Source organism: Plectrocnemia conspersa, unplaced genomic scaffold (assembly GCF_051122295.1).
Source record: "Plectrocnemia conspersa isolate PC_06_02 unplaced genomic scaffold, ASM5112229v1 ptg000009l, whole genome shotgun sequence".
Classification (NCBI taxonomy): domain Eukaryota; kingdom Metazoa; phylum Arthropoda; class Insecta; order Trichoptera; family Polycentropodidae; genus Plectrocnemia; species Plectrocnemia conspersa.
Window position 1 is genome coordinate 21,667,235 of NW_028277173.1, and position 27,268 is coordinate 21,694,502.

At 30.2% G+C, this 27,268-nt stretch overlaps 2 protein-coding genes across 3 annotated transcripts; one reads left to right on the forward strand and one right to left on the reverse strand.

Annotated features, from left to right (window-relative positions):
- Nucleotides 1-215: 215 nt before the first annotated feature.
- On the reverse strand, nucleotides 216-7,336 carry cN-IIIB (cytosolic 5'-nucleotidase IIIB). Its single transcript, XM_088191791.1, has 5 exons — nucleotides 6,978-7,336; nucleotides 1,224-1,383; nucleotides 1,084-1,146; nucleotides 894-1,023; nucleotides 216-787 (listed from the first exon to the last, which is right to left on the reverse strand). Exons 1-5 carry the CDS (start codon nucleotides 7,168-7,170, stop codon nucleotides 452-454), a joined length of 882 nt encoding a protein of 293 aa, XP_088047917.1. The 5' UTR covers nucleotides 7,171-7,336; the 3' UTR covers nucleotides 216-451.
- A 4,075-nt stretch (nucleotides 7,337-11,411) lies between these two features.
- Nucleotides 11,412-24,156, forward strand: LOC148232220 (anoctamin-1-like). Of its 2 annotated transcripts, none has more exons than XM_088191781.1 (15): nucleotides 11,412-11,978; nucleotides 14,592-14,837; nucleotides 15,360-15,517; nucleotides 16,017-16,185; nucleotides 16,257-16,486; nucleotides 16,552-16,712; nucleotides 16,777-17,006; nucleotides 18,088-18,447; nucleotides 18,519-18,647; nucleotides 18,726-18,867; nucleotides 18,941-19,146; nucleotides 19,224-19,394; nucleotides 19,464-19,577; nucleotides 19,640-19,793; nucleotides 23,979-24,156. In XM_088191781.1, the coding sequence occupies exons 1-15, from the start codon at nucleotides 11,898-11,900 to the stop codon at nucleotides 24,131-24,133; spliced, it is 2,706 nt and encodes a 901-aa protein (XP_088047907.1). In that variant the 5' UTR covers nucleotides 11,412-11,897; the 3' UTR covers nucleotides 24,134-24,156. The 2 variants fall into 2 exon arrangements, with proteins under 2 accessions (XP_088047907.1, XP_088047906.1); XM_088191780.1 differs by lacking the exon at nucleotides 11,412-11,978 and adding an exon at nucleotides 14,150-14,335.
- Nucleotides 24,157-27,268: the final 3,112 nt, after the last annotated feature.

Consider the following 27,268-nt stretch of genomic DNA (forward strand, 5'->3'; position numbering starts at 1 on the left):
ATAATTATTACTATTGAAAAATATATGGCAATGTTTGTGAGATTCGTAATATTATTACATATTACATATATGTTTTAAGAAAAATACTTTGGATGTAGTTTTAGTTTGAAAATAAATTTATATAAAAATATATATAGTAAATATTGTTAATGTATTTACTTAATTAATATATTAAATGAATAAATACTACAGAGTACAGCTTCAATCTAGGAATATTTTTGGTCATATATTCAACTGGTTTAAAAGTGTCATTAAAATGATATTTAAGTACAAATATTTTTTTTCTAATAATTGTACTAGTACAATAGATGATAAGTGCATATATTTTAATCATTCTACAAATCAATGAGTTTATTCAGCATTTAGTTTGCATATTTTAAATGCTATATAAAATGATCAAAAAAACATATATATATTACAAAAAATAAATATTTTTTGTAATATATCACCTTTACAAAACCAATTGTAGTATCGAATTCGCAACATCCACCGTCTGATCATCGATCAAAACTATGTCAAACGCATCCATATACAAAGGTAAGTTTCCTTCTATGTTATGAAACAAGTATCCGATTTTAATAACCGCCTCACTGTGCTCCAAACCGTCGGCCATCTTAGCATCGCCCAATGTATCTCCCATCAGCAAAACGTTCTTCTTGTTCTTGATCATTTTAAAGTATTCTGTATCGCGAATGGCAGCTTCGTTCTTATTGAAAACATGAATGATATCACCTTTCATGCCATTCACGAAACCGTCTTCGTTGAAATTCAAAAAATTTGATACTATCTGAAAATTAAAATAATATTAATTAAGACACTTTTACCGCATGTTCCGAATTTCTATACTAAACCTTGAATATTTATAAGAGTCGAACAAAAAACAAACCACTCACTTTAACATTTGGTGTGAGCATATCTGTACTTTCTAATACTGATACAACAGCATCTCCTAATCCGGCGGAAAACACCAAAACAGGAACTTGACTTTCGTTCAAATTCATGAACATTTTGGCTACTCCATCTCTGAAATTAAAAATAGCAATTAATAAATACCTAAATAATAATATTTTAATAGGAACACACCTCAGGTTTAACGCAACTTCTTTAGATACTACTTTCAATTCCTCCATCGGATAACGAAACCCTCTAAAATAAAAGTTAAAATAAAGGTCATTAAAACGATGATTATATATAAATAAATATAAAATAAAAAATTTAGTTACTGCAGCAAATCATTAGCCAGAGAATACCACTTGACCATGTGCTTAGATTTTTCTTCCAAACTTAAATTTGGATCTACCTCGATCGGTTTATAAATATCGGCCAATCTTTTATCTTCAGATTTGTACTGTTCAGGTACGGACGGACATTCGCAAAACATACCTAGAAAAAAAATATGGATATAAGATAACGAAATGAATGACATAATAATTTCAGTTTTAATGTTTCATTTTTAAATCTTAAATATGTTTTATTAACCCTTTAGTAGCTAAAATCCGATATATAGGTTTTTATTACTTTGGCGAGAATTACCAGATCTGATGTTATCATGGAGGAAAGAATCGTATAAGAAAAAATGGCTGTGGATTATTTGCTTCACGGGAAAATAACATTTTATCCAAACATATGTATTTTTTATTATATATCACATAAATATTTCAATTTAATGAGTACGATTTGAATCTCTCAATGCTTATAGAGTACATGTATTCAAACGGAAAAAATATTTTGATAGCGTCACAGAACTCGTGGGATTTCACAGAAATGTATTGACCATACTGAACCTTCATTCGCTGATAAATTACATAAATAAGATAATTTTAGGAACTGATTTAGAAAAATAATTAACCAATTGAATGTATTATAACTAAATGTACTCAATAACTATATTATTTGATGTTTACTTGGATTATAATCTCCTTTATCATAGATAAAAATAGTCTTAGTGTTTCAAAAAACTAACCGAAAAAGGTTAAATGTTATCTTCGTTATTGAAAATTTTATTATCGTTCAAAGTCTATTGATACATTTACGAAATTGTTTATTAGTATAAAAAACATAATAAAAGCTACAATAAAATTGTGTTTACTTCTTAGAATATTAAGTAACTGCTGAAATCAATACATTGAAATTCCTCTTGAAAACTTACTAAGCTAATAATTGTCGTACTATTGTAATAATTGAATTTATATACAAAATATATAAATAAAAATAATGTCACAACTGGGCACTTACTACATATCTTTTATAATAATAGTAACTCTACTAGTAAACATCGATAAGATATATTTTTTCAGGCCATTTAAAATATTTATGTTATACATTTTACGTATATTTAATAAAAGATCATAGTAGTATTATCAGGTTAGCTATAAGCCCCGTTTAGCTCGGTAAAACTTATTGCTTCATTCTAATTGATTACCTATTAATAAGGAGAAGGCATTAATTTGCATATAACGATCTTTTTCCTACTAATATTCGCCATTAGAGTTTGTTTTGAGAGTCAATAATTGCTCTTAAATAAACGCATCATATGAATTTACTTTTGATGTATTTTGTTTTGTAAACATGTGATATGTTATGTATAACATATGGCACAAAATAAAAACTTTTAGTTTTTAAATACGACGTCAGCCAACTCATACTACTTTTAGAAAAACTTTTGCACGATCTAAATTAATTTTTGTGCAAAAGAGAAAGTGTATAACAGTGGACATGTTTTTTGTCGCAATCGACTTTTTCATAAAAAAAACTAGTAGCCGTCATGCGGCAACTTTAGTTATTAAAACATATATGATCGATCAAAAACTATGAAATGTAATCGACTTATTTAGAACTGAGGCAATAACACATTTCAATATATAAAAGTATAGCTTCACTATTACTATATGTTTTATAGATGACATCTTTATTTTGACGATTGATTTATGGAATGTAACATATTTGCTTAAAGTTCGCAGATGACAAAAAATCGCCAACAGGTTGCCAAATCAGCAAATATTTCTAAATTTCATTCAACGGTGTTTTTCTAAGTTAAAATTTTAACCATTGTAAGGTTGCCAATCCCCTTTTTTATCTGCAAGCAGCATTTTTTATAACGCAATTTTCAGGTCAACGTATCTAATGCAGATTGTAGTTAGTAAATTTTAAGTATTTTTTTTAAAAAAAAAGACAAAAATACATTATTAAAAAACAAAATACATTAACCCTTTAAGTAGTAAGTTAATTTACACACATTTGTTAATAGAATAAACCTGGGAGTAATTTAATTTTACATATTTTTTCATAATTATTTCTGTATTTATAGTAAATTATTATTAAAAATCAGTGATTTTTAACGTTTTATTGCTTTGATTTATTTTACTAGTTTTTTTGTATTTGTATGTATAATTTTTTTTTAAAACTTTTCTATTATTAAATTTCGTTAATTTATTTCACATATTTTTTATATATTATTCAACTTTTGTAGAATTATTTTTATATCAATTCAGAGGCTCTCAAATTTTTTTATAAAATTAACATAAAATATTTTTTGTTATGTTCATTTATTTCGTACTCTTTAATTTATTGGTATAGAAATAATTTACATAAAATCAAATTAAATAACTAATTATATAAATATAATGTTTGAAACTTGACCTTTTTTTATGAGAAAGAACGGAACAATAACAACAATATATAAATAAGCGATAAAAAATAATTGATGTTAAAGCATCACAGATATTTTTTTGTTCTAGTTTTTGAAACGTGAATCTCGGGAAACGGGATTATAAATATTGGAAAATTTACTAAGAAGCGCCCAGTAATTGTAGTGCATTTGTTAATGAATAATGAAGATGAACTTAAATACATACATATTGCAGTATTGAATCATTCTTTTTGATGGCCTATTTTGGTGAAGTACCTTTTATATAATGTAATTTGGGTTGATGTACAAATACATTTGGACAGCTCAGTTATTCGATTGCTTTTATTTAGGGCTACATAAATTATTTTACAAGTATGTTACAGATACTTTCTTTCTTGACGACATGAATATAGATGTCACTATTTGATTCCCAAAATTGACATGGCAGATTGGCGAATCGAAGTTTGAGATATGTGGGCAGCTTTTATAAATGGCTTCAATTCATTTTCAGCAATGGATCAAAATAATTCGTTTCCAAACATTGTTAAACTTACTGCTATTTTTATAGAAAGATTTGTTACTACTGATGAGACATAGGGAGCAGATGAGGGCATTCCTCCCCCCCCCCCTTTAATTTGGCCAGAAAAATGCACGTAATTTAATTAAAAACTATGAATTTTAATGAAATAGAAATATTAAAAAAAAGCGACTACTGACTGGCCTAATTTTACCTCCCTTCTAAATAAAAGATGAAATGACATCCCTGAGTCTATATCAGAAATTCTCAGGTTATCCCTTTAAGAAAATCTAAAAAAACAGTTTCAAATCTATCCAGAAAATATATCATTTCAGAGAAATTATATTGGAATACATTTTCACCGGTAAATATATATTGTTACCCATGAAAATATAATCTATTTGACAGGTGCTAGTAAAATTATTTACACGTGATGTGTATTTTTCTATAAGACTTCATTTGACAGTTGTGAAATGTTTAGTTGCTGTTCAAACCCAATCCTAACCTAATGAAAGTTCTAAAACTAATTATAGTTTTAGAACTATAAATCATAATACAAACTAAGCCAACTTTGCTCTCGGAGGAAAATAAGCGAAGAAGTGCAGACAGACGCGCATCTCGCATATTGCTCCATAGTTTGTCTGAACTTCGTTTTATAAATATAATAGCTACCCTTAGCGATACTACTACGGAATTCTGCTATGAGAGTATCGATCAAAGTATATTCAAACCGAATTTTGGTCAATAGGAGAGCGCAAAAACAATTATCACTTCTCAGAAGTCAAAAATTCATGGCAAAAGCAATAAAATTGTGTCAGCGGGGTCACAGTGGGACAGCGCCGACACGATTTTATTGCTTTTGATGTGGATTTTTGAATTCTGAGAAGGAATAATTGCTTTTTGAAATTCGGTTTAGATATGCATCATTCATTTCTCACTTATTGTAAATCGTAATATTTTTATATAGTCTTAATATGAACGCTAGATAATTGAGCGTTTTCGCTGCGACGGCGACGGCGCGATTTTATTGCTTTTGATGTGGATTCTAAGCAGGGACGCCCTTGAATTTGGCCAGAAAAACATGTCATTCAATGAAATACTATGAATCTGAATGAAATCGAAATATTAAAAAAACGACAAATGACTGGCCAACGTTCGCCTTTCTCTCTGAAAAAAAGCCGAAATGACGTCCCTGCTTAGGCTATCTACTAACAATATTAATGGTAAATTACCTTCTTACAGTACTACTATAACTTGTTACATCAACTTTGTGAATTAATAAAAATAAAGAAACCTGGGATGCGGTTTGTGTGGCTTTGAATAAAAAATACAGTAAAACCAAATAATTGTAAATAATATTAAATTAATTGTGATATACTGTTTGAATGGACTAGATCGGTCTGTGTTAATTCGTCTTTAGCTTCACATGATTGGAGTTCAGGATGAACTCTCGTATATTCCAAGTCGGATACTAAGCGGTAGTAAAAGTAGAAGTTCTTATGAATAAGTAGAATGGAAGTGATTTTCTATGACAGCATTTTGGCTTATATGCAATTAGGGAAATGGGAAGAGATCAAAGTCTCTACTCTCACATGTTTCGCTCAGAAGCGTCTTAAACAAGACTGTGAAGACGTTTAAAATTTTATTGACTCAGACTTATTCTTATAGTTCGATTCCAAGTCTGATTTTAACAATTTTACTAAGATTTTTTTTGCAAACATATAATTGATAGCAATGAAAATAATGTCAACGATTTTCAGATTATATAAAAAAATAAGTGCTTTAAAAAATCATTAAGCAAAAAAGGCCACATCAACCTAATTCACCTATATAATGACATATTTAAAAAAGTAAATACAGAAAATAAATTTAAAAATATACCAAATATAAGTTAAGTAAAATAAAATATTTATATTAAGTAAAACGATACATTAAAATAAATAAAAATAAGCAATTTAATTATTATATTCGCAAGGGAGAAAGCTGATTTCATTGGTTGACTAAATCTAATCTTAAATCGTTAATAAGGCTAAATCTAAATTTAACCTGTTCCATCTACGATTTAAACTGAATTAGATCTTAAAAAAATAAATCAGCGTTTATGGAAGCTCTTAAATCAAGTTTGATTATTTTAAGTGCAGTATGTTAAAGAAAATTATAAAAAGGAGTCAGACTCGGTCGATTTAGAATGCACATTTTTTCATTATTTGTGTAGGCAATATGGAACTGGTTTTAGCGTTAATTGCTTTCGGCAAGGAAATGTTGTTCTCTTTTACTAAAATGACAGAAATCCATTAGTTTTTATGTAAAACTGATTGCAATGTGACGATTCGGATTTTATAAGACGGACAATTGAGTTATACTATCATAACTTTGTCAAGTTGTATGATCAATTAAGTCACGCTATCATAAAAAGTAACAAGTTGTGTTATCATTAAAAGACAATTTAGATATAATCAATGCCTTGAAAAAAGGTGATTTAAGACATTTGGTTGAAATACATGTTTTTAAGCACAATATAATGTATTGTGTCCAAGTCATACAAAAAATATTAAAAAATAAAAAAATTCTGTCATTGAAAATATGATGACGTCAGAGAAATTGATGCATATTTACAATAATTTATTTTAGATGAATTGCAACAACAATAACAATAATCTAGCGTAACAATCGCAAAAATATGCATGCATCGTATAAAATTGCACACAAGTTTTAAACGATAAGGAGGCAGAGGAGAGGGTTTAGATAAATATAGGAGAATCGTAGGAATAGCTCGAGGTCGCGTTGCGCAATTTACGAAAATGTAACAATAATTGAACGAAAATGAATTACCGAAGCTGGTAAGAAGCTTGCGTCCGTTCTCCGGCCGCTGTTTGGTCAGAGTGCAGTCGAAGTCTGCCACGAGATGGAGCTGATCTTTGCCGTCCTTCTTGATCTTCTGCAGCTTGGTCTCCAGCTGAGCCGGATCCTTGATCCTGATGTGCTCCGCGTTCAGGTCTAGCACGTCGCTTACTTTGACCATCATGGTCGCGATGGTGCTGCGTTTTAAAATAGACTTAATGGCCTTACAAGTGTGAAAACTGCGCTGAAGCGACGTGCGCAACCGTACGCGTTCGCGGTCACACTGACAGCTAACAGCTCACCACTCTTCGACGCAAGGCTAATGCGTTCGCAAACATACGCGTTTGTGTATTTGTACACATCACGCGCATGCGCGAGACTAAGCTCTCCACTGGAATTTTTTCCGATAAAACTTATTTATTAACATATAATTGTAAATCAGATACTTATCAATAATCACGCGTGTTCAAAGTGTCGAATGTTAGTTTGACATTTTGATCGCATAACCACCGCTGAACACATTAAAATAGTCTAAAGCCTGTGCATCATCATGGCGCCCATTTGATTGATGCTTTAAGGTTTCCAAACCTAAAAAGTGTGACTTCGGAAACTGATAATGATTTTATTGTATAATATATTGCAACAAACTATGGTAGGAGATAATTTTTATTCTAAGAGCGGTGGTGGAAAAGCTGGTGGAGGGATGATGTCCAGTGGATGGTCGTGTAGCGGTGGTGTAGTCGATGTCCGTTCCTCTCTGCCTCTCTCTGGCCGTCTTTCGTCTTTGGCTGTCTCTGGTCGTCTGCCATATAATTATTGAAGACCAGCCTTAAGCTGACGAATCATAATCATGTAGCGACCATTCAGTCAATTGTTGCACTTGTTTATTCGACCAATCAAATAGATCCACGCCTCTAGAAAGTGATATTTGCTTAATGGAGATATTTGTAGATCCAATTGTGCAACGGTTTTGTTTCCGCAACCTCTACGCAACAAAGAAATATTTTTTTCTATGCGAGGATAATTACAACGTGTTATTTGTTTATTACCCTTTTTTCTAGACGTGACGAGGGCTGTTGTGTGATACGTTCAGTTACACTCTTTTATAACGTTCATCCTTATCTGTGGCCGAAGACCCGGAATTGTAGTTTCGTCGGCGTTCGCAGTTTTTAGGCTTTTCTTATTTTACCTTTAAGCGCATTTTGCATCTGAACTTGCACTTTAAAAAATAATTAACACAAGAACTGAAACTCATAAACAGTGAATAATTTACGCAGATTGGATGTTAGAGCAACAGGAAGTTGATGCTGATTTGTCAAAAAAATCATATTCTCTGAGGAGGCACATTTTTACTTATCTTATATGTGAATAGTAAATCATATGATTTACTATTCACAAAATTGTAAATCATATGATTAGACTTTTTTTTTGAGAATAGATAACGCGGGCAACCATTTTCAATCTACCTTACGGGCCAACGACAATTTATTTCAAGGAAATTCGCCAACCTTCTATAATTGGTTGTCCCACTGAAAAGGGGCGGACAACAAAATCCACCATGGAGGGGCCATGAATAAATATACTGGAGCACTGGCAGCTAAGAATCCCTATAACTCAGACATTTCGTCTAAGAGCTTCCCATAAGACAGTTCGTCTTAAATCAACTATTTTTATTAACAAATTATTTTAGCAGCTTGAAAATTAAACAACGAGTAATTTGTAAATTACGAATTATTCGTCAAAGAAGTACACGCTTCTTATTTGTTAGAAATAGAGTAATCAATAGCAATATGGCTAAGCTTAACTGATTCTTGTAATGGTATCTCGGATCCTTAGACCCCCAAACATCTGTGTTTTTGTTATAAGCATGTCGAGAAAATTCCACGATTTGTGATCCACGATCCTATGTGAAAAACACCCTCCGATCTAATCACATAATTTCGTAGTTTAAAAATAAAATTATGCTTAATAGTAAAAAAAAATGTATAATTTACCGTAATACCGTTATTCATTTGAATTTAAATCTAATTATACACTTCATATACAAAATGAAGTGGTGTTCTTTCTCTAGAATAAGTCGTCGAATGACATTTTTTGATGCTAGATCTATTAGTAAATGACCACATATAGGCCATATTGAACATATTGACGACGATCTGAAAAGTATAATTCAACAATTTTAATAATTTTGTGCGAAAACCTAAAACTTATCTATTTTTATAAATTAAATAGTACATATTTATAAATTCATATAGATATATGTATGTGAGAATGTTTGCTACCTCTGAAAATGTCAACGGCGACACGTAATATATTGTTATCGATGAATAAACAATATTAGGTTTACAGAAAACCGCACTAACCTGATTATACATAATATATACACAATCGGCAAACCTAAAAAATGTTCAACTTATTAATTATTTAATCATCGATTTATAAAGTTCTACTTTATATTACATTTAATATTTAATGTTAAGCAATGATGATAGTTAAATAATTTGCAGTTTGAAATCTTCAAATAGTTTATTTTGCGTGTGTGTTTGGCATACATAAAAATAAAAGATAAGCACTATCTTGTGTTGAATCCGAGTTTTACATTAAAGTAAATAGATACACATCTAAATGTACATAGTTAAAAAAATTGCTGTGTTAATGAATTGCTTTACAGTTTACATAATAAATACAAACAATGTTCAATAATTAATCTTACAATATCGTTTCTGTATTATCGTGCTAATATTGTATGTATTATTAACAATGGTGAGAAATGTTTATCAAATATATTATATATGACCACAACAATGAAGGATAACTATTATATAAATTACTAATTAAAGCTTGAAAAAAATACTTTTACATATCCTGTATAGTATACAATGTAATCCGGAATATTCACCTTGCTTATAAACATCAAAACAACTAATTTACTCATTCATGAGAAATAGTCAGACTATCGTTTAAATTCGCGCTTTATTTGTCTCAAGCGTCTTCATAATTCACGAATCCAAGGTTAAAGAAATAATTGAAAGTCCAAGTTTTATATTAAATATACATTCGTTACATCAAACGCGTATTTTTTTATTAAAAATAATAATATAAATAATTATATAAAACTTTTACACAACAGTTTATTTCATAATTTACCCATTTCCCACAACTACCAGTGACGGATCTCCACAATTAAAAACAACACGCAATGATGATTTCAATTATTATTTAAGGCAATCATACAAAGTCATTTACTGACCATTTTATAACATTTTCATTTGAAAGAAAAAAATATTTTTACTGCGAAATTTTAAAGCTTTCTGAAATACAAATTATAAACTGCATTTGTTTATGGGAAGTCTTGTTTCTTGTCGAATATGACGTTTATTTTTATTTATTTATATTATTTTGAGTTCTATAAATAAAAATTATTTTTAAAAGTAAAATTACAGGGGGAAATATTTTGAAATAAAACACATGACAACTGAGCACACGACACTTGAACATAGAATCATTTGCACAAGGTGACACATGAACACCTTTCATAACTTAATGATTTTTTTTTATTATATTATGATTACTTCATTAACTCATTTATTTATGTGACTAAATAATTTAAATGTTTGTGACAGTGACAAAATGAGCATTGGTAAAGCATATTATTAACATAAAAGTAACCCGTAATCATTTTTTGAGTACGAGTAAATTAATAAAAAAAATCTGTTTTACTCTTTATACAACCTATTACACGCCACCTTCGCTTTTTTCATTATTAAAAAATCGAATGCAAAACAATTAAATAATTGGTCATTATATGATTTTTCTACATGTTTTGAAATAGTTTGTATGTTTTATATTTTATGTAAAATGTGTTGTTTTCTTGTAGAATATATTAATATTAGTATGAAAAATAACTACAAGCATTACGCAGCTTTACAGTTCCATCACGGTAATTGCGTTCCCTATATTTTGATTATGGTTATTATGAATGACCATAACACTCCCCTTTTCTCCTAATAATTATATTATATTATATTAATATGCCAACTTTTGCGAAATAATAAAATTGAAAATGTGGGATTACTTAACGAATCATTCCATGTTAAATTAAAAAATGAGGACCTAATGACGGTTAAATAATCTAAATAAATGCGTTACAATTTATTTTATTCATATCATTTCAAACTTTTTTGCGTGCTCAGTAGCCTACATGTTCATTTGTCACATTGTGCAATTGTCTGTGTTCAACTGTCATGTGTTCAGTTGTCATGGTTTCAATTGTAATGTATATTATAACCAATTTTAACAAATATATTAATTACCAATAATTAATACACTAATGGCAAACTTTCGTGTTCATCGAATACGTATTTCCCTTTCGGTTTTTTGCCTTTTGACAATGATGCCAACCAAAGGAGTTGGTCTTAAGTCATTATATATTGACCATTTAATTTATAACAACCAACTGTCAAAATTTAACCGACTAATATACATACCGATTATTTATAACTTTTACTGACCGCTTAATATACATACTGACCATGTGAACATAATCCTTAGTTTACCTTTTTGGAACCTCAGTCAACCTTGTGATTCGTAAACCGGATTTCCACCGTTGGCGCTGACTAATGCAAACGCGATAATTGTATGTATTTGTTGAATCAATCGGCTCATCTGCGCCGACTCATTATTCACACGCGAGAGCGAGACGACGGTCGCTAAGTTCCGTGCGTGCGAAACCGCATAGCCGTAGCCGATTTCCTGTCAAAATTCATGCTCGCGGTCAGTTTTATCAGAACCGCTCGTCCGGTGTGCCGCTGTTTATAGTTGGCCGTCCACTCGGCTAGTGCTTTGGGTCAATGCCGAATCTAGCTAGCGGGGAAACGAGAATCTCCATAAGTCTAAACTAGTCGTCAGTTGATGGGAGACATCGCCATGGAAGGCACCGAAGATTCCGGGCTAATAGGAGAGCAGTCAGAGATGAGAGAGCTATCGCAAAGGGTACGAAAACATTATCGCCTAATGACATCGATCAACTGTCATCGTCCGCCGCACGTGACCTTTGACCATAACACGCCTTTTTTTGTGCATGTGCATATATGCATTTTTACATAAATACATCACTCGAAACGTAAAATGCTTTCAAATCAGCTTCGTGACAAGTTTTGACAATAACCATACGGTAGAATACACATTAACAAGCTTATGCGGCTTTGGATTAAAAATATACTCAAAAGTGAGGTTATTCTCCGCCATGTTTTTCAGTCTGACATTGAGAACATCAGCTGGTCGGTCAGGGTTGCCATTTTGTTTATGTCAGGCGTGTATGTTTATTTTTAACTTTGTTATCGTCGGCCAAGTTAGTGTCTGCATAGTAAATAACTATGTTGAATACAGTATGTTGCTGTTTTTTTATTTTTCGGTAATTCTTAATCTGTTTTTAAATTTTAAAGTTCGCGGCATATTTTATTTATCTAATGATATATGTATCTGTGGAGTTGTAAAAATATACACCGAATTTAAATGCATTAAAATAATGCAACTACTCAAACGACTTTTAAAATTTATTTCTTTTTATTTATAGTTTTGTTATAATTATAATTTTAAAATCAAATTGTATAAATATCTCTTATCTTTTAAATATTTAATTTTGTTTTTAGTTTGCCGTAGTGAAGAAAGGTTTCGGACCACTAATTATGATAACAGTAGCGTACCGTGACTTTTAAAACAGTCCATAATGTAACACCAAACATTTAATAATAAAAATGTGCAAGTCGAAAAAATATACTTACAATTATTTTATATTGAAATCAAAAGGTTTTAATAACATAACAATTATTTATTTCTTTTTATTTATAAGTATCGTGTTTAATATACAAAGTAACACAATACAATTGCCACGATTTGCTGATAGCCACACGATAAAAAGTTAGGGTAGCCTTAAAATATATTTTTTTTTATTAAATTATATATTTTTTATAAAATAAGCGGTTTTACTAATTTTCAGTCATATTTTTGTTTTAAATTCGTGATTTATACTACTTTAGGCGGAGTCGGAGACGTCAAAAATCGATCGTTTCCGACTATTTTTTTTTCTTCATAATTTCCCATTTTATGCAATCAATAATGTGCGTGATATGTGTTAATACGTCTGGGACGAGAGTAAATCTTCAATACAATCATTCACAAATATAATTATTAGTTACTGGAATGGCCGCCATCAGTATGAAAGAGTATTTTGCTCGTAATGGAGTAACGCATGAATCCAATTTAGGTTCGCTGCTTTTTCTTCTCTTTATTAATAACATACATGCAGCCATTGAGAATCCAGAATTTTTATTATATACTGATTACCTAAAAGTGTTTCATATGTGGTTCGCTATTTAACAAAGATTAGTGAATCCGCGCTTGGATACATTATAGCGTTTTGTCATCAATACGGTCGTCCACATTTTTTAAATATCCCATTGTTTTTACAAATTATAGATGGAGGAAGGTGGCGTATGATTTTAAATATCAGATAAAGTAGTAATGTCAGACAAAACAAAGTTTTATTTTAAATTTTTGTTAGGTATGCAAATGTTTTATTTAAAAATTGACTATCTGATTTATTATATGGAATTCCAGCACTCAATGAAATAAATACTTTTTTAAGTTGTTCAAAAGGCGGAGTTAAAAATCCGTTGCCCAAAGTTTAACTCATCAAAGTATAGTACTTTCTATTAGAAAACACATTTACATAAAATAAAGGGGGTGGCAACCAAGGAAACTGATAGGGTGCATGTATTTTGAACAGAGTTCCTTAAAGTAACTATACAAAATTTAATTTTGATCAATCAAATGATGTAGGATAATATAGAGTATAGACTATATTATAGTAAAAAATTATGAAATTAAAATTAAATTTTTAAACTTTCTGAATTTTTTATTGTCTTCTCTTTAGTTACATTAATTTAAAAAATACTAAAACCTCACTAACACTACATTTTATTTATCAATAATAATTAAGATATAACGAGATAAGTAAAATACTTATTACATTCCATGAAGTTTATAAATTATATAATATTATATAGTAAATATTTATATTTAAATGTAAACATCTGTGAGTTGGAGTGCCAAATTAACACACGATGTTACACACACATTATCACAATGTTTATCAGCATGGTCCAGTGTTGAAAAGGAAGCATGCGAAGCAGCATGTTTCATTTTACAAGAATTTAGTTACAAATTATCCAAATTGCCTAACATTTTTTAAGATTACTGAACAGTTTAAATTTAATTTCATCATGTTTAGATTCTGTTTTTCAACTTTAGTACAGATATTTGAAAATAATACTTCAGCAATAATGCAGGTAATATTTGCTTATAAAATAAATACATACAGCATTAAATTAACGTATGTATGTATATGACTTAATTGAACTAATATTGAAGTCGACTAAATTTATTGTCATGAATGATATTTTTAAATTGCTTAATGATTGGTGTAGCGATTGTTAACTGATTGTGCCCCTTGCTGTTAGTATATTATACAATATGATAATTTATTCAATTGTAATTTAATTGGTTGTGGTCACGTTTTTTAAAACAATGGCTGTATTTTTGCAGTGTTCTTTTCAAGATGGGAAAAAAATCGATTTTGTTTTGGCGTACACACCTCCGAACGGAAAAGCGGCTACAAACAAACAAAATCAAGAGAAGAGGGAAACCTTTGAGGCAAATTTGACTAGTGAAGGATTGACACTCGAGAACGATAACAGCAACCAAAGAATCAAATTCGTCAAAATACATATACCGTTGGATATATTATGCCGCTATGCTGAAATCATGAAGATCAAGATGCCGATCAAACAAGTATTCATTTTATCTTGTGATTGTATTCCAGAATTTATTCAGTGAAAGCTTTTTAACTTTAAACAAAATATTTTGGTGAATTATTATATAAATCACCAATTGGACTAGACTAGAACTTCCTCTTTGATCCAGAACTCATCGTTAAATTTGCACTGTCACTTAGTAACGATTAACACTTTTGCTCGTGGTATGGAGGATGTCTATGTGAATCATTGTAAAATAATCTTCATGTATCAACCGACTGCTTGGAATAAATTCTTCAGGTGTTTATTTTTCAATTGAAGTCGAAGAATGGAGCATTTGATTGACTCTTGTTTTGGTCGAGTTCCAAGTATTTTTTGTTATTGCTGAATTCAATGAACCATTTGATGAAATTGTGATTAATTAATAAAAAATTAAATTTTAGTCTTGTTTTTAAGAGAATATATAAACGATCAATGTTCACAATGCCATTTATTTTGAGATGACACTGCCACTTTCACAAATATTTGATAAGATGTAATTAAACAAAAATAATTTCAGATTTCTGGCCAAGAGTTCATATTGGAAGATAAAGATTTTGTCGATAAAGTTAAAACACGCATACACCGACTGTTGAATTTCTTGAAATCGGATCCACACCATTTTCCTGAAAAGAAATACGAACTGACAGCTGAATTCAGCAGAGAAAAAGAATATTTGTAAGTAACAACCAAAGTAGAGTGGCTTATTATTAATAGTTTTAGAATATTCCCTGACTTATTGGATTGAATTTCTTGGAATATTCTAAATTGATTTCAAGTCGTCTATAAAGTTTTCAGCTTCTAAAAATGGTCTAAAATGCAATAACATATTTTATAACTAAAAAAATAAAATAAAACTCAGCAGCATAATTGAGCTACTAAATCTTAAGGTTAGTTTATGCTATAGTAATCTACTTAGATTTAAGGAGTTTAAGAACTAAACTAGATACCCAGTAGATTCTTCGTTTTCCATTATATTGTCAATTGTACTGCAACTGGTATTATGTATTGATTTCATTGACTTCTACATTGACTGTTTTCGAAGCCATTCTTTGTAGATACTTAGATTGTCACATCACATTCCAAAAATATAAATAAATAAATATTATTAGTGTTTCATTTGCGAGTTTTTTTTTTAAACAAACATAATTGTAATATTTACAAATTTTGCTTACAGATTTGACTTGCACGATCCAAATTTTTTTTCTGATTCGGTAAGAATAAGTGTCACTCATTTCATTTTGGAACGCACAAGGTTCAATAATGATCATTCAGCAGTTTACGACGTCGGTATAGAGAAACTTGTAAACGATGGTGTATACAGAGCAGCTTATCCTCTACATGACGTAAATATTATTTTTACTGTGTATAATTTATCATATTTATATAAAAAAAAAATACTTTTTGTATTTTATAGGGTGGTACTAAAGATACTGGCATACGGAAGTTATTATTGACTCATTGGGCTAAAATTAACCACTGGATTAAATATCAACCCGTTGATACCATAAAAGACTATTTTGGAGTGAAGATAGCTTTATATTTCACCTGGCTCGGCTTTTACACGCACATGTTGATACCAGCTTCAATCGTTGGAATCATTTGCTTTTTTTATGGCTTAGTGACTTTGAACTCAAATACTTTAAGGTATGCAGAACATAATTCCTCAATATTCATTGATTTGTTTGTTTATAAATCCATTCTCATTACAGTAACGACATTTGTAACCCGAGCTTGAACATAACCATGTGTCCGATTTGCGATCTGAACTGTGATTATTGGAAACTTGAAGACACTTGCACTGAGGCCAAATTAACATACCTTTTCGATAACAATTTCACTATCATATTCGCTGTATTTATGTCCTTTTGGAGTAAATATATTTCAGCAATGATGTATCATTAATGATAAATTATAACATTTAACTTAATTTACAGGTACATTATATTTGGAACTTTGGAAGAGATACTCTGCCAATATTACGCACAGATGGGGCTTGACTGGTTTCGACCATCACGCTGAACATCCGAGGCCCCAGTACCTAGCTAAATTTGCCAATTGTAAAAAGAGAAAAAATGTTGTTACGCACGTGTTAGAACCTGTCGTTCCTTTTTGGACAGTACGCTTACCATTCAGGATCATGAGTTTTTCGATGGTTTTGTTTATGGTGTGTACGAGGACTATTCAATAAGTTTCCGAACTTTATTTTATAATCTTTTGGGTGTCATGAAAATTTATTCTGGTTACCAAACGTCCTCTTTTCTCCAGACATATGCTCGTTCTAAGTGTTTTGGTGCTGAGTAGTGTGACTTGATTAGCCAGTGAGACATCGAGAAGATTTGTCTGATATATATTTTACTATGCAATTTATTATTTATACCAATATACATATGTAAATCAGTTGTCAGTAATGGGCGGTGCTGTCGAATCCAAAAGAGTCCGAAGTAGAGTATTCATGGAAGTGACAGAATGAGTGAATGAGTGTCAGAGTGAGTCTCTCTCAGGTTAAGTGAGCAAGTTTTACATTCATTTACATTCTCTTACAGAAGCTTGGATAAACGGGAAAAATGTTTATTTATACCTATTAGTCCATACTTACAAATTCAGCTTCAATAATGAATGCCTCCTCTAATTAATGATGAGTATATCTACCGGGTGGCTCTTTTGAAATTAAACCATTGATATTATTTTCCAAATCCTTTTTTCACACCTGTCATACTTTTTGCTCCATCGGTTGCAATTGGCATATAGTAAACAATCATACTTTTTTGCAATTACGATCTGGTCATACTTGTCTCTCACTAGAATTCACTACTACACAATTATGCGGCTACATACTTGGTTAAACTGTGCGATTATTATTTATGTAGTTTCTATGTAGAAAATCTAATATCGTCTTAATAAGTTGACTGTTGCCAAACACTTCATAGATTATGTAGAAGCATTAAGGAGGAATAATTAGACTCGTAATAATGTCATTATATGATATAATAAGTGTACGTATTGATGACAAAAAAATTTAAATTGTGAATTTGTGAAGCATGCAGCTCGAGAGCCGCGGTTTGCCAACCCCTGCTCTAGTAGATACTTATTTGGAACACTCAATCATCTCAAAAATCGCAGATATGCAAAGAATCGCAATAGAATAATGTATTTCAATGTTCGGAAACTTCTTGAACGACCAATGTATTATAAAATTGTAAATCTAAACATGATTGTTATCTCTTTATTTTAATAAATTTTTTTAGGCTGCAGTTGTGTGCGCTGCAGTTTTTGCAGTAGTGCTCTACAGAATGTCTCAGTTGGCTTCTGGTAGTCTTGTCGGAAGTTCTCAAAATGCGGCCATACTTATGCCTTGCAGCGCTGCATTGATCAACTTAGTTCTCATCACTTTGTTGAACTATTTGTACGACAGAATCGCTGTGTACTTAACTGATATGGAATACTTACGAACACAGACGGAATTTGACGATAGTCTAACTTTAAAAATATACTTGCTTCAATTTATCAATTATTATTCATCCATATTTTACATCGCTTTCCTTAAAGGAAAGTTTGTGGGTTATCCTATGAAGTATAATAGAGTTTTGGGTTATCGTCAAGAAGAAGTATGTTATTAATTTTTTTTTATTTAATATAATATCATGATTTACTCTAATTTTTAGATATTGATTTATAGTGCAGTCCAGGAGGATGCTTCGTAGAATTATTCATCCAACTTGCGATCATAATGATCGGTAGACAGGCTGTGTCTTCCGTTTTGGAAATACTTATACCATTCTTAAATCAATGGTTCCAAACATTCTTGGTACATAATGAAAATATATTTTATAGCTCAATGATGTTATATTGCCGTCTAAAAGTTTTATTTTTTACATATACATAGGAAAAGACTGGTATTATGAGTAGAGGTGAAACTTCATCCGACGAATCAAACGCTGAAGTACAAAACCATACGCAATGGTCTGACGATTACCAGCTCTTACCGTGGGGTTCTAGAGGATTGTTCAATGAATACTTGGAGATGAGTATGTCGATTTAAATGTTTGATGTATACGTACATATCTTTATGATTCATAATAATTTATGTTATAATTTTAGTTCTGCAATACGGATTTGTAACTTTGTTCGTGTCAGCGTTTCCTTTGGCTCCATTCTTTGCGTTGATTAACAATATATTCGAGATGCGATTAGACGGTAAAAAGTTTCTCAAATACTATCAAAGACCAGTACCTCATCGCGTCAGTAACATCGGAATATGGTACAACATATTAGATATTTTGGGTAGATTGTCTGTGATAACTAATGTATGTTTGTTGCAATATTGTACTTACAAACAATATAACAATTATTTATTTGAGTATATATTAACTTTCCCTTCCAGGCATTTATGATTGCGTTTTCGTCTAATTTTATCCCTCGTCTAGTTTATATAATGACTGTGAGTACGAATCAGACGGACATAGGTTACCTGGAACATTCACTCGCATATTTTGCAACTAAAGATTTCCAACCACAAGCAGTGCCGACTACATCTATTTACTCAAATGTTACGGTAGTGATTTAACACTAATTAATAATATACATGCTATAAAACGATGCTTATTTGTGAATATGTTAATAGATGTGCCGTTATCCAGAATATAGAAATCCTCCTGAACATGAAAGATTTTACAAACGGCCGGAAATATACTGGCACATCATGATGGCCAGATTTGCATTTATTGTTGTATATCAGGTATTTGTAAATAGCATAATGTGGAAGAACTTTTATCTAAATAGTTTATGTATTTTTTTTAGAACTTTGTCAATGTTGTGAGAGTTTTAGTTGAATGGGCCATACCTGATATACCCGGAAAGCTAAACGATCAAATCAAAAGAGAGGCTTATCTCACAAGTGAAATTATAATTACTCAAGAGGCTCGAAAATCTAAATTTAGAAGTAGTGTGCAAAGTATGTATGAAGTGCCATTTTAAAACAAGTATATTACTTAATATCTAGTCATTAATTCACGGATTGTATCATATAAAATGCCCGATTTTGATATTAAGAAATTGGAAGCGATTAATTTTTAAGATAGCAATTGTATTATTCCTAATATAATCTATATGCAGCAATAGTCTTGTTGTTAAAATTATTTATCTGTAATGTAAAGATCAGGGTTATATAGTTAACTTGCGAATTAAGACCTCCAAACTGGGTCAATTTATATATTTTTATCACTAGCCGGGTGTTATTAAATGTTATGGAACTTTTACGACAGAGACATCTGGGTCTATTGCAAATTTGTAATATCATTTCTGAATATTTCTCTAGTTTATGATTCCGAATGAGGTACTATTGCCATCTTGTTTTAATCGCGGTCCATTTTCGACTGAATATATATCGGCCACTTTAAAACCTAATACGAAGCTTCCTATATACCAGTTTATATTTTTTATTGAATTTCATAATATTATATTAATGTTAATATATACTGTTTATATAAAAAAAATATTCTTATATTTCATAATAAAATAAATATTTTTATTAATGTTTAACATATAAATATAAATCTATTGATGTTTTTATATACTAATTTATCAATGATTCTAATATATGTCGTATGATATCAAACTTGCCAAAGTCTAAATGTGTCAATCTATGAAAACTGGGTTTTAGTATTACATATTCTTACTAAACATGTGTATTAAAAATATACTTTAATTGAAAACTGTTTACCAAGATATGTACGGTAAAAATGTTCACATTTTTTTTTGTGAGGCATATGAGGAAATATATCTCTTTTGATAGATTAAAATTATATGTTTTAGCATAGTGAAGAATATCAGGCACCTTATGAACATCCTACAATTTTTTTATATGTAATTAAACGTTAGCACATAAGTAAAATTATGATTTAGATACTAAATTTATTATATTGTATCCTGTATACAAAGGGTGGTTGATAATTAGAAGGCCTAGGCAAGAAAACACAACTTTTCTCGTCTAAACAAGTGTTATTTCTCTGCATAATCTCATTTTAGCTCTATACATTTCTTTCAATTATTTTCCAATTTGTCGATTTCAAAATAGGCCTCTGTTTAAGCGATGACCTCCTCATTCGACCCAAATCTCTTACCACCGAGCATTCCTACAGGTTTGGTAATAAATGAGTTTGAGGAACTAATTTGTAGCGCAATTCGTGGAATTTTGTCATTGTAACTTTCGATTTGTGCGCCGGTGCATTGTCCTGGTGGAAAAGCACTTCTTTATTCGACAAATGTGGCCGTTTTCGCTTCAAATCTGCATCAAATCGTTCCAATAGCTCTGCATAATATACTCCCGTAATCGTTTTTCCCTGTTCAAGGTAATCAATGTGAATTATATCGTTTGCATCACAAAAAACTTTGGCCATAATCTTGTTGGCCGACAAACACATCTTGACTTCTTCGGCTTCGATTCGTTAGGAGCTGTCCACCGTTTCGACTGCTCCTTTGCCTCTAGTGTTTTGTGATGTATCCATGTTTCGTCTACGGTTAAAAGTACTTCTTATTGCAGTTTAACATGATCAAACACTCCTTCGAAATGGACAAAAGATCGCGTTTGTTGTCGATAGAGAGCAAATGCGGCACTCATCTGGCAGAAAGCTTCCGCATTCCCAAATATTTATGAAAAATGTTAAGTACCCGCTTGGTTAAAATTCCCACGGTTTCAGCTATCTCGCGCTTAGTCATTCGTCGATCGTCCATTATCATTTCGTGGATTATTTGACCATTTCTGGCGTGGTTAAAATTCCCACGGTTTCAGCTATCTCGCGCTTAGTCATTCGTCGATCGTCCATTATCATTTCGTGGATTATTTGACCATTTCTGGCGTGGTTAAAATTCCCACGGTTTCAGCTATCTCGCGCTTAGTCATTCGTCGATCGTCCATTATCATTTCATGGATTATTTGACCATTTCTGGCGTGGTGTCCTCATTTGGACGGCCTCGACACTCATCAGCAAAAATGCTCGTACGACCGCGTTTAAATTCAGCAGTCCAATATTTTATTGCTGATATTGAAGACGCAGAGTCCCCATAAGCACCGTTTAATTCAGTGTTGATCCCGTCGTTCGTTTTCTTTTTCAAAAACAAGTATCTAATCACTGCACAATATTCGATTTTATTAATTTTTGTAAAAATTCAAAAGTTGTTCGCTTTCAATGACTATACAAACTAAATAACGCAGCAGGCGAGTAGAAATGTAAAGGTTAGTATTTATGAATAACACCATTTTGGTGATACTGGTAGCGCCATCCCTTGCCTAGGCCGACTAATTATCAACCGCCCCTCGTACTTTATTGAAAATCAAAATTTAATAACAGAACCAATACTTGTGAATATTCAACACCTTTATTCTTAGGCTATAATATTGTAGTCTGTAAAGTGCTGGTCTGATAATCAAAACCATTGATTTGATTCCCGTAGCAAAATCGAAGTTTATTTATAAAAATATCTTATCATTAAAAACCAGCACCAGCTGCATAGTAATATCTAGTAATTGTAAGCTATACTAATTGTTTTAATTAATAAAGTAAATATCAACGATTTCCACTATTTACTTTCAGTCAAGTTTGTAGATACTTATAGTCCATCCAAGATGTTAGCGCTCATCATCGTTGTGTTGGAAATAAGGGTGCGTGTACACATGCATGCATACATATACAGTTTTCTGCGAATTTGTTTACACCGATAGGAGAACGTTACTAATACTAAATCAGGGGTGACCATATGTTGAAAATTGAATTAAAAATTATAATGTGCTATATTTTTATTATAAATTATTGTCATATTGTGTAATTTTATAATCAAGAAAACAATTCCTGTAATATTCTATTGGTATTTTAAAAAATATTATATTAAACAGATATTCAACCTGGAGTGATTCTATAACTGCTATCATGTTTTTGAGTTAAATATGTATATAAATAAACAAAATAAGTAAGAAAGTGATATTTTACACTTTCCTCAACATTTTAAATTTAAAAAGTAAAAATTAATTGAACTTTTAATTTCACATGGTCACCCTATTATATTTTCTCACCATTACTGTGACGATGAGCGTTCATATCTTGGACGGACTGTACTTGTTGATTGTGGTATTATGCCTATCATTCATAATTTAACATAAAATATGCAGAAACGACACTTAAATTGTTACTTTTCGATTATTCAAATTTAATTCATAACACATAACTAATTAAAAAGGTCTCACTATCACTTCGTAAGAATCTTGCATATATCGAAAGTCTGTGAAAGGAAAGTAAATTTTACTAATTTTTTAATATTATTCAAGTATGATTTTTTAAATTTATGATGATCCTTCCAGCTAGTCAAAAATTCACATTTCATGATAGGTAAACATTAGTTTTTTTATACTATACACTTTGATAACAAAAAATGCCTATAATATTTTTTTAAATCATCGCATATGAGATTCGAACCTAGGTGTTTTAGGTATTAGTCACCTAATTACTACTACCATTGATCTATCTTACTTTAGTATAATATGTTGATTATTTAATGTATAATTTATGTTACACTTAAACAAATTTTTTATAATTTTTATAAACATTGCATTGTAAAAATGCATATTTTATGTTTGCTAATTACTTAAATATCTACTGTAGAAAATTTTTATATTTATACTTTTGACCCAATATCGTATTTCAGTTATTTTTTATTGTTATGCAACCTATAATCTATTATTTTTGATAACAACTCTATTCATGCTTATTTATATTGTTAATTTTATGACTAGTGAGTTTTGTGTTCCTTTAAATAGATAAGAACTACTGATTAAACCACTGTTTATTTAATATACAAACTTGGACTTGATATATTTTTTGTTGATTTTCGTAAATATATTTAGATGTTTGATATCTAACGACACATATACCAAATATAAATATGCCATTTTTATATATTATACTAGTATGTGCCTATACAATTTATTATATTTGAAACTTAAACCTATATAATGTGTTCCTCAAATATATACATATAATCTTAAATACGTTTTACCATTATTCTCCAAAGTGTGTTAATAACCAATATGTTTTGCTTCGTTTTTGCCTGTGTTTGTTTGAATGACTAACTTTAAGTTTTTTTTTAGATAGTCAGCCATATAAGGCTGAAGGTTTGTGTCATGACGATTCACTCATTGGACATTGTCTGCATTGCCAGGCCGACGGGCATTCAGAGCATGCTGAAAATGATAGTGACAACGGCATGATTAAAAATAAAAACATAGACGACACGGCCGTATAAAATCAATTTTACACCTTTTTTTTTATACAATCCAACATATAAAACAATTATTTTATTCAAAGAAGGTGCTTAATTGATTTTATTACAATATAGTTACATATATGGAAACTTGCTCAAATTTTACGTTTAAATCTCATTAATTAACTTTTCGAATATTTAATTACCTTAAATTATGACAATTAATGTAAAATACAAGTTTCTAGTAGACATATGTTTTTTTAACCATATTCATTAAGGTGTTTATTTGTAATTTCTTATTAACATTACTTGTTTTACTTCCAAAGAATATTTTTATGTATATGTAATACAATTTTGGAGAAAAAAATATACAATAATTAGTTATGATTAGCCATATTAGATTTTAATGTTAAATATATTCATATACATAAGTTTATTACATGTTGGTGCTATATACATACATACATATTTTTGCTACATATATATTTAAAACTTACTATAATGCATGAACTTAAAAATACTAACTATATAAAATCTCATCTATATTTTTACACAACTTATCACTATTTTTTATCAGGATCTTTCTTATAAATCTCAATGTAAATGCTTTATTGTTTTATTACTGTGATGCTCATTAATTTTATTAATTATAATACTTTATGTAAATAACAATTTCTCAGATAAATGCACAATTTTTATATTTTACAAATACTTAAAATAATATAATAGTAAAGTTTCTTCGAAGAAAATTATTGCATATTGAATTATATATGTATAGTTTTAATTATATTTTATAGATGGGTAACTCCATGTACATGCTAATGGCGCTTTAAAATAGTATGTTTATAAACCGGTAAATGCATGAATACTATTTATGAAAATATTCCATTTATTAAATAGTTATGATTAAAATTAAATCATTTCAATACACATCTTCATATCATTTTCATTTATTATTTACCGTTATATATTTATATATATTTATAAGGTGTAAAGAATATTAAGGGTGGCATTAACAAAAGCTTGTTTATAGAAAACCGTACAACTTATTAAGTCAATAAAAAATAATGCAAGCTGTCTTTACTTTACTTTACCTATAGTTAGATAAGATGAATTTGATTAGTCGAAAATGTGACGAAAAACTACTATCACGGAACGAGCTCAAATATATTTGCTTTTTTCCCCCCTTAATATTCTAAACCTATAGCATATATAAATTTATAAAAATATTTTTTTACATTATATTATTATGTAATATATGTTTATGTGTCTATATAAATATTTTTATACTTTAATAAATTGCTTTAAATTAATATTTTATATTATTGTGTTATTTTTAATTCAACGGCAATGTACGTAAATTGATATAATAATATAAATATTTACTTAATTTGTCTGATAATTCGATACTAACGTTATCATGTAAATATCCATGTATACCTAGTTTAGTAACTTTAGTTTGCACAGCAGTAGATAAGGGCGTTTCCAAAGTTAATAGTAAAATATTTCTTACAAGTATTATTACAATTCACGAATTTTCAATTAAAGAGCTTTCCTTTAACTTTCAGCTTATATAGACTCTTATTTATTATTTCATAACCTAATACTAAATCACGGAGTTTCGAAGCGACCTTAAATCAAATTGCCATAAAATAAATTGTTTATACTTTGTGTGAAAATTATAGAGGAATCACTATTCTAAATGCAATATAATTAAAGAAAATGAATTTCAACCGATATTCTTACACTAAAAAGAGAAATGAAAACCTATTAGCAAGACGAGAGATTAATCTCAGTCAGGTGATCCGGTCTATACCAAAGGGACGACATTTATATTATTATGGACAGCTGAATGACTTCAGAATGAAACATTCAATTTGAGAACGTGTACGCCAACGGACGATGCTACTTCCGACACTGTCAACTTCAGACACTTCCTCTCCCTAATATTGACGCAGACAGCTCGTGAGAGAATATTACGAAACCATCGAACTTAAGCGTCCACTTGAACGAAGCTATCGTGAAAAGGAACAGGCAGCTATAGACGATTTTGCGATTGGCCATAAATTCCCACGTTGATTAAATATAAACTTATACAGTAAATAAATTTGTATATATACAATCCCATCATGCGTCTGTTTTGTTGGTCACCACCTTTTTTGTACTTGTTATTAACATATACATCCGTGCACCACTATTGTTGGTTTAATTCTGTAAGCTAGTGATTTCAAACTAACAGTAAATACTTAGTCATAATGAATCTATGAAAAAAAAAAAATGGAAAAAATAGCCATTAACATCGAATCCTGTCAGCAAGTATGTCCGGCTATGCTTCGAAAGTAGCACCAAATATAAGTTAAAACCTTCCTATTTCAACCGTAAGAATTGGTCCCGTCCAGCTGCCACCTTTGAGTCACCACGAATTTCCTACAGATTCAACGAAGAGCCACACCATTAACCAATCATCAATGTATCTTTATCTGAATGTAAATTTACTGTACACATTCGCACTCCCAGAATAAGAACTGTTGTGACATTAGAGTAATTTATATTTGATCTAATATCAACTTAGGCGAACTAATAAAAATATAATTTCGTTGAATAAACTAGACCTGTGGTGGTTATATTTTATTTTGTACAGTTGTGCTGGTCTTCTCGAAATATTTTTAACTCGAGAAAAATACTTATTTCTCAATAAATCGCCCAAACACTTTTTATTGGCTCAGCCTCTTCACATGTTGTTATTAAAATGTTTTTTTTTAATTATTTATAAGCTATCAACAATGAAAAATAACTATTGTAATCAATATCATTTTATTTGTAATACATATACAATATTTTCTTTGAGCTGTATTATCTCATTATTTTCAATACCAGATATGTACGACACAGCTCGATTTTAATTAATCATCACGATATTCATGTGGGAGATTAGGAAAATCTGGGTAAACCTGATCTGTCATGATAGATCGGAATTTTAATTATATAATAATCACTAATTACGATCTCTCAGATACTATAGAATTTTTTTAAATCACAGGTCCGTATGGGATTCGAACCCAGGTCTTTCAGGTCAATAATCAGACACTTATACCACTCGTCTAATTTTAGATGATTGAAAATTATATTATTAATTATATAATTCTACAATTGTCGCTCACGTGCTTTACAATATAT